The following is a 13106-nucleotide window of genomic DNA, read 5'->3' as shown; positions in this document are numbered from 1 at the left end:
CTTCTCCTGATCAACAAAACTTCGTGGACTGGACAACCCAACTGACCCATTCAGAAACTCTGTCCGAATAGAGCCACGCTGCCTTCTCACGTTCCTGCTTACATCACACTTTAAATTAAATCTGACAGTAATATTTGTAAGAGGTCAAAGGTCTCCAAATTAGCTATAGTACTGACAGATTTCTATTCAGGTTCCTAATTGACTTTTCTCATCAGTTTTAAAATTCCTGTTGGTGTTTTCTGGGAGTTTATGATTTACACTTTAGCTGGAGATATTTTCAGTTGTTTGCATATTACATACATTTAAGTTAAATGGACTAACCTGCTTTAAGCAAATGTGATATGAAGATGGAGATATTTAGGGATTATAGAGGCCTTCCCCCACATCTGTTGCTCACTGGCTGCACAGAGCGGTGAATTTGTGACTAAAAACCTTGAGATTAGTTCTTCCCAGGGCAGAAATATAGAAGCCATTTTCCACCAGAGCAGATAAGAGTTTCACCTTTTATAGGAGTTCGTAGCTACAGAACAGGCTCATTATTGGTAACTGAAGGTGCAGTTCAAGCTCATTTTCAGTATGAACGTTATTACTCCTCCTCTGCAGGCTGAACTATTTGATCCCAGGTTAAATTACCTTTAAAAGCCATTTGATTTGCAGATGAAGCAGTTCTTGAACCTAGTCGGGGAGCAGAGCACACTCTAATCCTAATTGTTACTGTTCACTCCAGCTGCAGATGTTACAACTACCTCACTCTGATTCATTAAACACTTTACACACCTCCACCTCTCTCTCTAACCTTTGACCTCTGAACCTGCGCATGTAACAGTCTCTGCCTGCTCCGCCCTTGCCGCCTTGCTCAGCCCCTCCCACCACGCCTCTCTTTTCCACTCCTTCACCGCAGGTCGGCGACCAGATCCTGGAGGTGAACGGCCACAACTTCCTGAGCATCCCGCACGACGAGGCCGTCAGGGTCCTGAAGTCCTCGCAGCACCTCATGATGACGGTGAAGGATGTGGGACGCCTGCCGCACGCCAGAACGGTGGTGGGGGAGACCAAATGGATCGCCAGCTCGCAGATCGCAGAGAGCTCTGCCAACAGCAGCGTGGCGAGGTGAGCTTCCACTTAAAAATGTAGGATGTTTAAATCTGAATTGTTCTTGTTTTATTATAGTAGACTGTTGGGACACATGCCATCAGGATCTTAATGTCGGACTGTTAGTTTAGGCACCATGATGCCTCAGGACAGACAAACCGACTTCAAAAGCCACCATCAGCTGAAAAAAACAGACTCCGACGTCAAATATCTTGAAGCTAATAAATTAGATCATAACAATATTCCAGTGATGTAAACATGTACAAGAGCTAAAAGTAAAACTTCAGTTTTCAGCACTTAAAATTGAATTAATTAATGTTTATAGGTCACCCTCTGAAACTTTTTTCTTCAGAGCCCTAAAATAAACTTGTGTTTATTACTTTTTTAGGAAATAACCTCCTAAAGATGGATAATTTTTAGTAGATTATGTTGAATCTAATTATCTTTTTCTTGTTTATGTATAATTGATGTTCTTCTTTCTGCAAGCTTTTTAGGCCAGTTTTCTCCCCTCCTTCCTGTGCTTACATGGAGGTGCATCTCAGCAAATTAGAACACAATTGATACATTAAATTTATTTTAGCAATTTAGTTGAAATAATTTAACTCATACTGATTCATTTATTTTTGTATATTTTTAGGAGTTGTGGCTTTTTGTGAGTTTTTACAGCTAACAGTTAATGGAAACCTAGAATTGTGTCTCTCAGAAATAATAATGTTACATAAAACCAATATAAAAAGATTTTTGATACAGAAATGGTGTCCATGTTCTGTAAAGTACGTTCTCTCATTACTTGGTCTGGGCTAAATTCTCTTCGGGGCTCTGGTCAGGCCGGTTTGATGGCTAATCAAGCAGGGTATTGGCATGGTCACTGAACCAGCTGTTTGTACCATTGGCAGTGAGCCAGTACCAAATTCTGCTAGAAAATGAAATCAGCATCCGTATAAAGCTTGTCTGCAGAAGGAAGCAAAAAGTGCTCTAATATTGCATTGTAGATGGCTGAGCTGGTGGTCCAACACCAGCAGATGACATGGCACCCCAAATCATCACTGACTGTGGAACTCTGTACCTCCTGACTCTGGGTCCTTCCAATTCCAAATTTTTTGCAACATGTTTTCCTTCCATTCAACTTTTCTTAATATGTATTCTGGAGGTGTGAGTGGCAGCAGTCTTCCCCATCACTGTGTGCAAGATAACGTAATTTAACACACGGGGGCCATAACTTTTTTTGCTAATTAAAAATGATAAATCATTTTTATTGCAAATTATTTTGTTTATACCTGCTCAGCAACGAATTAATTTGTAATGAAACAAGGTACAAAACAAATTACTGTAGTTCCCAAAAAGGGTCTCAGACGTTTGCCTCAACAAAAGAAAGATGTCCACTTTTCTAACTTTTGGATCAAAATGTCTGTTTAGTTGGTTTAGAAAATCTGTTCCCAGCAACAACCATGAGGTTGTTTTTTGAGTGAAAAGTCATTGGATGTTTGTGGCCCTATTTACCAGGATGTTACAATGAAAGCAAAAATCATATAATACCAAACATTTCTCATGTTGGAAGATATTAATTTGTCTTTAAAAATCTTACAAAAATTCTCCATCTGCATCGGCTCCGTTTGTCGGAGGGCCAAATTTGTACAATTGCTGAAGTGCTGTCGGTGGCCACGCAAAGTTATTCCAGAGGCTGCAAATGGACACAGTTTGGACAACCCTGCCCTAAGCTTAGGAAAAAAACAGAAATTTGTTTCATAAGGCTTAAACCAAGGAAAATAATTTGTTCAGTTTAGCCTTTGAAAACTGTAACAGCTGAATTATTTTGAACTGAATATATTGAAGCCTGGAGTTAATAGAGCAGGACTTTGGGTTCGGGGGTATGTGTTCGATATCGGTGTCCTTGTTGGGGGTGGCCCTGTGGGGAGGTTCTTGTTGGGGAGACTCATGGGGTTTGGATCGGAGCTCGTTGGGGGGTCGGGACTGCTCCGTTCTGGGGCGGCTCCGGTTGGCGGGTTGTTTTGGGCCATGTGGACCCCTCTTTTGTACATAGCCCCCTCTCCGGTGGTGGATGGGGGTTGTTGGGGACTGGGTTCGGGGCGGGGGGGCGGGAGCCAGGCCGGGGTTACCCGGGTATGGGCAGTACCGGCGCTGTCTGCCTGCCTCTGCCCCAGGAGGGAAGGGGACCACCTCCCTGGTCCGGGGGCTGGTTGCCCCTAGGGGGTACCGGTGCCTGGACCTGGGAGTATAGAGTATACATGGGAAATGTGAGTGTGTGTATGACGTCCATTGTTGTTTATCCTTACGTCGGGTGTGAGTGATTTTATGTGTATGCATGAGGGTGGGAGTGGGTGATTGTGACTGTGTGTGCCTGTTTTTTTTTTATTATTTTGCGACAGGCTGGGTCTTGGACTGCTCCCTCTCCTGGATTAGCTTCCTCCCCGCCACACCGCCTGCCGGTGGTTGGAGTCTCCGCCCGCTGGTGTACTTGTGGTTCTTGGTGTCCGGGTGCTTTGGTTTGTGCTGGCTCACTCCCGGTGGCCGCTTGCCAGGGCCTGGCCCCCTGGGTTCTGTCGGGCCTCTGCTTGGGGGGTGGTGTGTCCCGGGGTCTTTGGCCTCTGGGTCCATGGCTGCATCTGCTCGGGCGTGGACGGCTGCCGGCGGGGCCTTTGGGCTCGTCGCTGCGGCTTCCTGGGGCTTCTGCACTGTCGTTGCTGGGTGGTTCCCCTGGGACTCTCCGCTGCTCTTCTCTGGGGGGGTTGCGGTAGTCCCGGCGGTGGTTCCTGTGCTTTGGGGGGCCTTTAGATGTCAGTGGCTCGGATCTCCTCAGTGTCCGTCCAGGGACCATGGGGCAGGCCTGTGGGTCCTCACACTCGCTATTGCATATTTTTGTGGAGAAACCTTGTATACAAAAGCACGTCCACACCCATACTTACAGGTGTTGAGCTTCAGGTGTTGACAGATACACAGATGTTCTATATTGGGCTGCACTTCTCACTAAGTACATTTTACATTCAGAATTACCGTGTACTATTTTGTTAAAAAAAAACAAAAAACAGCTGCAGGTGTATAAGCAAGCAGGGTGTTATCTTTTATTCTCTTCATCCTTCTTTCTCTCCTCCACTCTTTCCTCCTTTTCTCCCCTTTTTCCCCCATCTCTCTTTTTTGAGATTCTTTTTTCCTTTTCATTTCAGTCTCCGTGTCCGTAACAATTGAAATATTCCCAAAGAAGTTTATAATAAAGTTTCTTTTATAAATATCAAGCAGAACTTTAAAGCATTAGCTGTGATGCTCTGCTTGTGAAAGTAAATCTGTTGGGCAATTTCTTGGCACTCAGACAACAATTCTGAGCGATACTCTGCCGGACAGGACATGGTGTAAAAAAAAAAAAAAAATAGCGCAGGACTTTAGACCTGAAGTCTTATGAAATGTGCACCCCTAGATCGCCCACCCATGACTCCCCAATGCGAAGGAAATCTGGAGGAGAAATTCATACTAAATGCTAAGCAGATAGGTTGAAAATCAGCAATTAAAGATACTTTCTTTGCTTTCTTTTGCCCATACTTGCATTCACAATGACAAGAGAAGAGACAGTAAAAACTGGCGTACTGTCGGGAAGTTGTTGCAAGCTGAGATGTAGACTCACCCTGTGGTTGGGCTCCTAAGGGTTGCATACAGAACCTGGCATGCAGCAACAACTCTACACAGCTTTTTGGTTTTAAAGGTTAGGAAACAAACTCTGAGTTTTTATAGATGGGTTTAAAGCAACACAAGAAGACATTTATTTTATTTACAAGTCTTTTTATACAGCAGGTCTTTGCCTAACAGCCTAACCCAATAGCCAGCTTCAGTCTTAGAGGAGCCTCACTTAACAGCAGTTTGTGGCTATGTTGCCATTGCTTAAAGTTTGTGATTTTTTTTAAATACCACATTTTTACTGAAAATATTAATGCCACTCTTAAACCTGCTAATGTGAAGTCATATTTTCACAACATTGATCGTTATTAATTTGTTGCCACCTCCCATACATTTTCCAAGGAGCAACAACTAGGATTTGTTCATTTTTGACACGTACGTTACAGAGGTTTAGAGTCATTTGTTTCATTTATGGGTGGGTCATATTATCGGCATGTATCTTGGTGCAGGCCAGATTTCCAGGGTGTTTTTCAGGAACATTGCCTAACCTGTAACCGTAACGTAACCTGGAAGTTTACCAATGTGTCTGGTCACATTTGACCCCGTATCACAGCCTGGTGTCTTAAGGCACCCTGTAAATTCTGAAAAAGTAACCAGTAACATTTTAAAGTGCATTGTACGTTCTTGGATTGTACCCTGTTAGTTCTGAAAAAAGTAACCTGTAACATTTTCAAATACCAGGTGAGTCTTAAAGTATAGCCTTTAACGTCTGGAAATGTACCCTGTAAATTCTGGGTTATATTACAACAGATATACACTATATATTTCTCTGTCTACTTTTACATGTATATAAACTCTGATGACATCCTGTTCTTAATCTATAAGGTCCAATTTGTTGATGGACCCATCGTTCCCAGCAAGTTTCTCCACAACAAACTGCAGCCATGGAAATGACATCAGAATTCACTGATTTGGTGGTGTGACCCAATACTTTTGGCAGTACAGTTTGTCAACCTCAATGCCCATGGGCTCATGTAATTATTTCCTATATTTATTACTGATGGCCCACCAGTATAACACTCACGCCAATCACACTGTATATCCCATAATACACTGCAACCTTTACTTGCAGCTCATTCAGGAATATCGGAAGACTTTCTGCATTGCCTAGCAGCGACAGACCAAGCCAGGCTCGCTGTGGTCCCTTGTGCACATTTTGCACAGTGAGTTCATGCGTCATTTCTTGACATGGAAGTAAAAAATAAAATGATTAGCACCTTTTCCATGATACATTTGCTTTTGGGCTGGAGAGAAATCCTGCACACATGCAGATGGAGCTGATAGGACTGCAGTTTAAGAACACACACTAGGCAGAGTATGGCTCTGTGGGTCCCGCCCTGTTTTCCCCTGAGACCATGTTTCATGCTCCAAGCTTCTCCAATGATCTGCATGTTTGGTCGTAGGTGTTTGGGTGATTAATCTGTGATGAGACATGGAATGGCACATGGAATCATTCTCACTGAGTCTTACTATGTTTAACTGCCAAATGTTGTAGTTTCACCGCTGCCCAACATTTTATGCCTTTTATAAAAAAATGTATCAATCTATGTTACACTAATATAGGTCCAGTCCATTTTCTATTTACAATTTAACAAACATAATAAAATGTGCATTATTCCATTTGCTTCCTATTTTACCCGTTAAAGTGGTAACAATTGGTTGAGAGTAGTTCGGTCCTAATGTAATATGTGCTTAGGAATAAAGATGTGACCCAATGGGTGTTTAGAATATTTTGCTAATTTAAAAGCTGATTTTTGTGGCCTCTCTACATGATCAGTATTTTGTAACTTGTTCTGACATTCTGAGAGGAGATTTCAGGAAAATCGGAAAAAAAGCTGGAATTTTGTTGTTGTTGTCAAACAGCAAAAGGTTAAATTTGAATCCTTAAACAGGGTGTTTTAACACATTACAAGTGGGAGTGAAGTGTGTTTTGTTTTACTCTAAATTTGACCCTGCTTGTCATGTGAATACCCAATATTTTACCCCTAACAGAGATGTGAAAATTATGCTTATTTCTCATAGTTTTTTCCATTAACCCTTTCAGAAAGAAAAAGAAAATGATGGGTTTTTGTTGTTTACATGTCAGTGTGTGCTTCATATGTGTTTAGAAAAATGCCTCGAAGACATTTTTATTTTTCCTGTTGCGATGCCTCTCTGAACGACAGTTTCTGCCACGATGAAGATTTAAAATCTGAGGCGCTGTGCATTTATGAGCCTGTGATGGATGAGAAATGTTTTACAAAAGATGAAAAGCTGTAATTCAAGATATTTGAATTGTCGTTTTTATCTTCAGTTTTAAAATATATGAATAGAAGGCACAGCAGCAGGTTCAGCTTTGATAATTTTGTTTTTCATTTTTTACTAGACAAATTGTTAAAAACACCTCATTTACCTTCATATAGTAAATAACACAGTTGCTGTTATTACACTTTTGTTTTACACATGTAAATATTGCATTATTTACTTTTAGTTTATAAAAATTTTTGTAAATTTAATCAGTCTAAACCAGGAATCTTTAATATGTACATATTAATGCATTTTTGTAAATGTGGATGAAACTGAATTCAATTTTGGTAAATTATAGCACCAATTCACTTACAAAAATAATCATTATGGCATGCAGTCAAATTTAAAATAGGATGCCACAATTAAAAGAAAGAAAAAAACCTAAAATCAAACATAACTTTTTAAATAAAATAAAAGAATTTGTGGCAGTTAGGATGCCAAACTAGTTTGCAAACTAAAAATAAAAAATCAGTAGTCACTAAAATACCGTATTTTCTATAGATAGAGATTTTAGCTGTGTTTTTTTATATATGAACTAAAACCTTTCAACACTTTTCAAATAATTAAAAACATTATTTAATTGGCAGATTTCTCTTGTACATATTTTATTGACCACGCCAGAACAGAAAACTATTTTATGAGGGTCTGAGTGGGTTTTACTGCTGTGTTGTTCACTCTGTTCCTCGGTGATAAATTTTGGCTCTTTATTTTTTTTCTCTGAAGCTTCTCTGTGGACCAAGGAGCTTCTGCAGCAGGAAAGGTGAGATTTTTTTTTTTAATCTCTGTCTGTATAGGTGAACTACTATAAATACAGAACTACGGTGTATATAACATGTCTGTGTAAGGCTCTCTCACTGGCTATTTCAACCTGAATTTCAAAATCTGCAGTCACTTTCAGTCCCAGCTCTCTTTTATTTGACCTTTTTTACTGGTGATGGCGATTGTAAGTGATATCTTACACAATGCTGAAGTAAACCATAAAATATCAGCTCTGCTGCTGTAATTTTTGCACAAAGCCACAGCATTAAATTTTTTCGTTTTACATCCCAGAACTCCTTTCTTCTGAACAGATAGAACCATGTCTCCAGCCACATCAGTTTTAAACATCTGCCTTTTTAGAGCGCACTTTATTTGGACGGCTGTGCTGCTTTTGTTGCAGACTGCAGAGGGAGGGGATATGAGGGCAGATGATGAAGGGCACCATTATGGACTGACAGAGAAATAAAATGGTTTGCTCAAAAAAGTTGCTCGTGGTTTGCTGGTTGCTTTCTGCATAAAAAAAAAAAAGATAAAATCATAAGTACAGCAGCTAGATCCAGTAAGAAAACAAACATGTCATAATGGTGTGATTCAATGAGCCTCTCAGTCAGAACAGTCATTTGTTTACTGAACATAGTAGGACGTGATGTTTCACATGAATGGATGGACGGACGGACACATCACTGCTCCACCACCATGCTTGACAATTGGTGTTTGTACTGATATCGTGTTTTTTTTTTTAAACATGGTGCTATGCTTCATGGTCCAACATCTTTACTTTGGACTTTTCTGTCCAGTGAACTTTGTTCCAGGAGTTTTTGCAAACCCCATTTGTGCTGCCATATTTTTTATTTTAGAGAGAGAAGAGGTGTTTTCCTTCAACTCTTCCGAACAAGCTATAATTAATCCGTCTTTTTCAAATGGACCTGATGTTTTTCTGTGCTTTGAAATCACAGAGAGCACATCAGTTGGAAATATAACTGTTTTTTTAGGTAGACATTTTCTGCTGTAGGTAGAGAATGTGGTCAGATACAGAAAGATCTGGAATTCATGCTCTAATGAATTACTAGCAATCATAAATTGATGTAACTATGCATACCATTATTTCTTTAACATAAAATCATACCTGATACGGGCCCAGCGGTGGTGTTAATACTTTGAGGAGGCAACATTTCTTCTGTGTAGTAAGTTGTAGGGAAATTATCTTGTACGATTTGCAAAGTAAAAGGAGGATATATTCAAGTTGCTCGGTTTTCGCCGTTAATTTAAATGCCACATGCAGCATTGTTCATTCTTTGTTGGTAACCAATTAAAAAAATTATCTCCCGATCTAACATGCTATTGTTACCCAGTTAGCTGATATGAGCATTAGCCTGCTGTCGTGTTTAATCATCTTATTTTACATATCTAAATTCTTAAGCCTTTGACCCAGAAGCTGCCACTGATTAGCTCAGCACTACTACCTCTTTCTTTCTACTTTGACTTTGGCTGTGACTTTGCAAATGGAATGTTGGCGAAGGTTGAAATAGCAGCAAAGTTGGAAGCGACAGCAGCTGACGGCAGCGAAGAGGAAGGTGAGAGGGAGAGCCTCACTTTTTATTACAGGGACTCTGATGGACGGTTCAGGTCTAATAGGGCTGGGACACCATGCAGCACCACTGTAAGGGAGAACAGAGGGATGGTGGATGTATGAGAGGCTTGTAAACTGATGAAGGTTTATAATTTAAATTAATTTATCAATTTGTTTAGATCTACTGACTGTACACCTATGTTTTCCTCTGTCCTGCTGATGTGACATACAGTGATATAAAGAGTCTAAGATTTGTTCAGTTTTTCTTTCTTGTAGTTAGGGTTCCAAGCCTGCGGGTGCTCCCAGTGGAGCAGGGAACCCTATTGTTTTTGCTTCGTTTTTTCATTATTATTATTGTCATTATTAATATTATTCTCTAATATTCGTTGGGCGCGAGAACCATAAAATGCTGGAAAGAAACTGACACAGCAACCCAGTAGGGAATCGCAACCGCTACTCAGATACTAAAATTCAGACCCCCTAACAACTAGGGGGCGCTATTATGTATGACAACTTGTTTGGGCTTGTAACTTCCAAACTCCAAAGGTTTATATCACCTTGTCCCTTGGATGATTCTGCATCACTTTGTAATTGGCCACACGTCTACATTGCAACAAAGGCAAAATCTATTTTACACAACTCCTCCTACATTTTGAGCTCAATCAAGATAAAACTCTGTACATACTATTTACAGAGTTAGCAGGACACAATGGTATGAAATCTTTGTCAAATGTTTGAAAGTTGTTAAAGCTACATGCGGACAAACTTTATTTGCCAACTAGCGCAAAAGTTAATTGACTATATCTCTGCCATATTTCATGATTTCCAAACAAGATTGGAGAACCTGATAGAGAATGAGCTATTGTGCCTATACATTTAGTTTGATACACATTCAATAATAGGGCGCGCTATAGGCACCAAAAGTTTATATCTGCACAACGGATTGATGGATTGACACGCAACTTGGTCTATATGCTCAAGACCTTGACCTCAGGACATACTTTTAATATGATCAAAAAGTGGGTGTGGCTTATATACTATCTCACATTTGACTTTTGAACTCAGTGAATTTTCTGTGATTTCTGCGTTTCTGTGATTATCTCTGAAACTGTTGCTTGCAGAGACTAAATCCCAATTCCTGGATGTTCTTTGAGTCATTCTTAATCGTGTGAGTTTTGAAAAAAAAAAATCATAGAGTTATGCTAATTAGCAACAATGTTGCGTAATATAAGTGTAAGTATTTTCATTAACTCTTCCTTAGGGGCAAGGCCAATCAAAGCGAAACTAGGCCTGGTAAGACTGCAGACATAGCCAACAAAACGATATGGGACAGATTTCAAAATTACTTTTCGGTTTGCAAATTATATGCAATCAAATCAAAGTTTTTTTGGCCCAACTTTAAAATAGATTAAGATGTATAAATAATTTTCATACCAGTAATGCATAAGGTCAAACTGTAGGTATGTACTCATTTTCAGAGGAATCTAAGCCTAGGGGGCGCTATAAGCAAGATACATTTATATAGCCAAAATGCCTGAATGGATTTTTATAAAATTTGGTACATTTCTTCAGGATACCATTTAGATAACATGTTATCAATATGGTAATGATTGGGCAAAGTGGGCGTGGCTTATGTGCGAAAATGTACCTCCGACCGTTCACTTATAAAGAATTTCCCCACAAATCACTTGTGGTACCTAGAGTGCCCAAACCTTCAGGATATGTTCTGTGCTTAATCTGTGCTTAATTCTAGCTAATGATCTATCTCAAAGCGCGTCACTACAGTGTACAATGTTTGGTACTGAAGCTAGCAGTTGTATCTCAAGTTCTGTTGGGCCAAACGCCGTGGAATTTTGCACACTACTTAAGTAGACAAAGCCTATAATCACCAATAAACATTGTTCAATTTGGACTGCCCAATTGTGTACAATTAATTCATAAAGATTTATGCTAATCAATAATGGCGATTATAAATAAATTTTGATGAACTCATTAAAGCATGGTGGCTGAAGAAAATCAGGCCTATTTTACATATGAATGAGGTTCTTGGTGAATATTTTCAGATTTTTCTGACAAAGTATGGATTTAACGTGAATTTTTCAATTTTGGTCATTATTACTAATATCATTGAAATGATATTTAACAATTTCTATTAAAACAATCGTTAAAATTAGAGACATAACAAACAATGTATACAATTCCACATATAGATATGGCTCTCTGATAATATTTAGGACATTTTATGAAATACCATATATTTTATGTAAATTTTTAAATATAGCTAAATACTATGGATATGACAGTTAACGAGTTTCAGTTGAAAAGGTAATTAATTTAGGCACTTGAATAAACAGTTATATTGTTTCTTCTATAGTCACGGAGATCTAATATATATTAGATCTCTGTTTTAGATCTAGATTTTGGGAATTTTTTGATGAAATATGGATTTTTAATGAATATTTAAATTCGGTTCATTATAGGTTGTTAATCTATAAACAAAGCCTTTTCATTTTTTTGTTCAAGGACTATTACATTTAGGGACGTTATAAACAATATATGTTATTTTAGATATACACAGGTTTAAAGAGAATATTTTGGTAATTTGTATGACAAAATATGTATTTTTAAGGAATTTCTGTACTGTCAAAGTACTGTAAAAGGGAACAGGCTGCGTTGAGTGTAGAGGATTAGCTGTCTGCCTCCAAACCTTCAGATTCAGGTTGCGATCACATTTGTATACACCGTCGTTATTGGTGTTTTTTTTCTCACACAAGTATCAGACGCAATGCTGCCTGTTAATCAAACTAATTTTTTTATGAAATCCATTACATGTAGGGACATTATAAATAATGCATATTATTGCAGATATAGACAGAGTTAACTGAAATATTTTGGACATTTTTAATGAAGCAGCCCTGGTAATTTTTTGATGAAATATGGATTCTGCAGAAAGCTCGCTGTCTGCCGCTTGGGGAAGAAACAGCACCCCCAAAATGACCCTAGTGGCCAAAAGGTGTATTGCATTCGTAGTGTTCAGAACCACTATCTCCGGTCGGTATTTTGGTTCGGGCTTCAATAAAAGTAGTAAGTAGTTTTATTTGTGTTTTTGTCTGACACAAGTATCAGAACCCTTCTTCCTCCATAGCTGCTAATATCCCTTAAGGGCCTTTCAGACAGTATGCAGTTTGCACTGTGCTTGCCGCTGGGTTTAGTGCATTTGCGCTGCGTGCTGCTAAGCCTGTGAGGTCTGAGTGCTTCTGCAACCAAGATCTGACCTGACACTGTGGAAAATATGGTCATGTGGACGTGTGACGTGGTGGTCTGGAAGGGGCGGGGCAGGGGGCGGAGTTGCTGGGAGGGGCCTGGAACCCGGTCATAACTGCTTGCATTTCTAACTTTTCAATTATAATTTCATTTATTCAGTGAAAAAAGCTATTCCAAACAACCTGGCCCTATGTGGACTAACTACAAAAACTTGTTAAATCATTTATTATCTGTGATTTGCAATATTTGTTTTTGTATCAATTTCACTAGCAAAACCCAGGTGTGTTCAATGCCAGACCTTTAGATTTCACAAAGAACCTGTAAGGCTAACATTTAAGTGCACCAAAAAAAATATTATTTTTTCACAATAACTACTGATGAACATGGGGAAGCAGAGGGGTGAATAAAACAATCATGAAACAGAACATGAGTCAACACAAGCATCTACTGA

The 13106-nt window shown here is 39.3% G+C and overlaps 1 protein-coding gene across 5 annotated transcripts in view; it reads left to right on the top strand.

Annotated features, from left to right (window-relative positions):
- Positions 1-13106, top strand: part of whrna (whirlin a) — a 213493-nt gene that overhangs the window by 159236 nt on the left and 41151 nt on the right. For all 5 annotated transcript variants that reach the window (XM_047373386.1, XM_047373384.1, XM_047373388.1 and 2 more), the window contains exons 4-5: positions 902-1110; positions 7786-7822. In XM_047373386.1, coding sequence (XP_047229342.1) covers positions 902-1110; positions 7786-7822 — 246 coding nt within the window. The remainder of the gene's footprint in view (positions 1-901; positions 1111-7785; positions 7823-13106) is intronic.

Source organism: Girardinichthys multiradiatus, chromosome 8, assembly GCF_021462225.1.
Source record: "Girardinichthys multiradiatus isolate DD_20200921_A chromosome 8, DD_fGirMul_XY1, whole genome shotgun sequence".
NCBI lineage: Eukaryota > Metazoa > Chordata > Actinopteri > Cyprinodontiformes > Goodeidae > Girardinichthys > Girardinichthys multiradiatus.
This window is presented reverse-complemented; position numbering and strand designations above follow the sequence as displayed.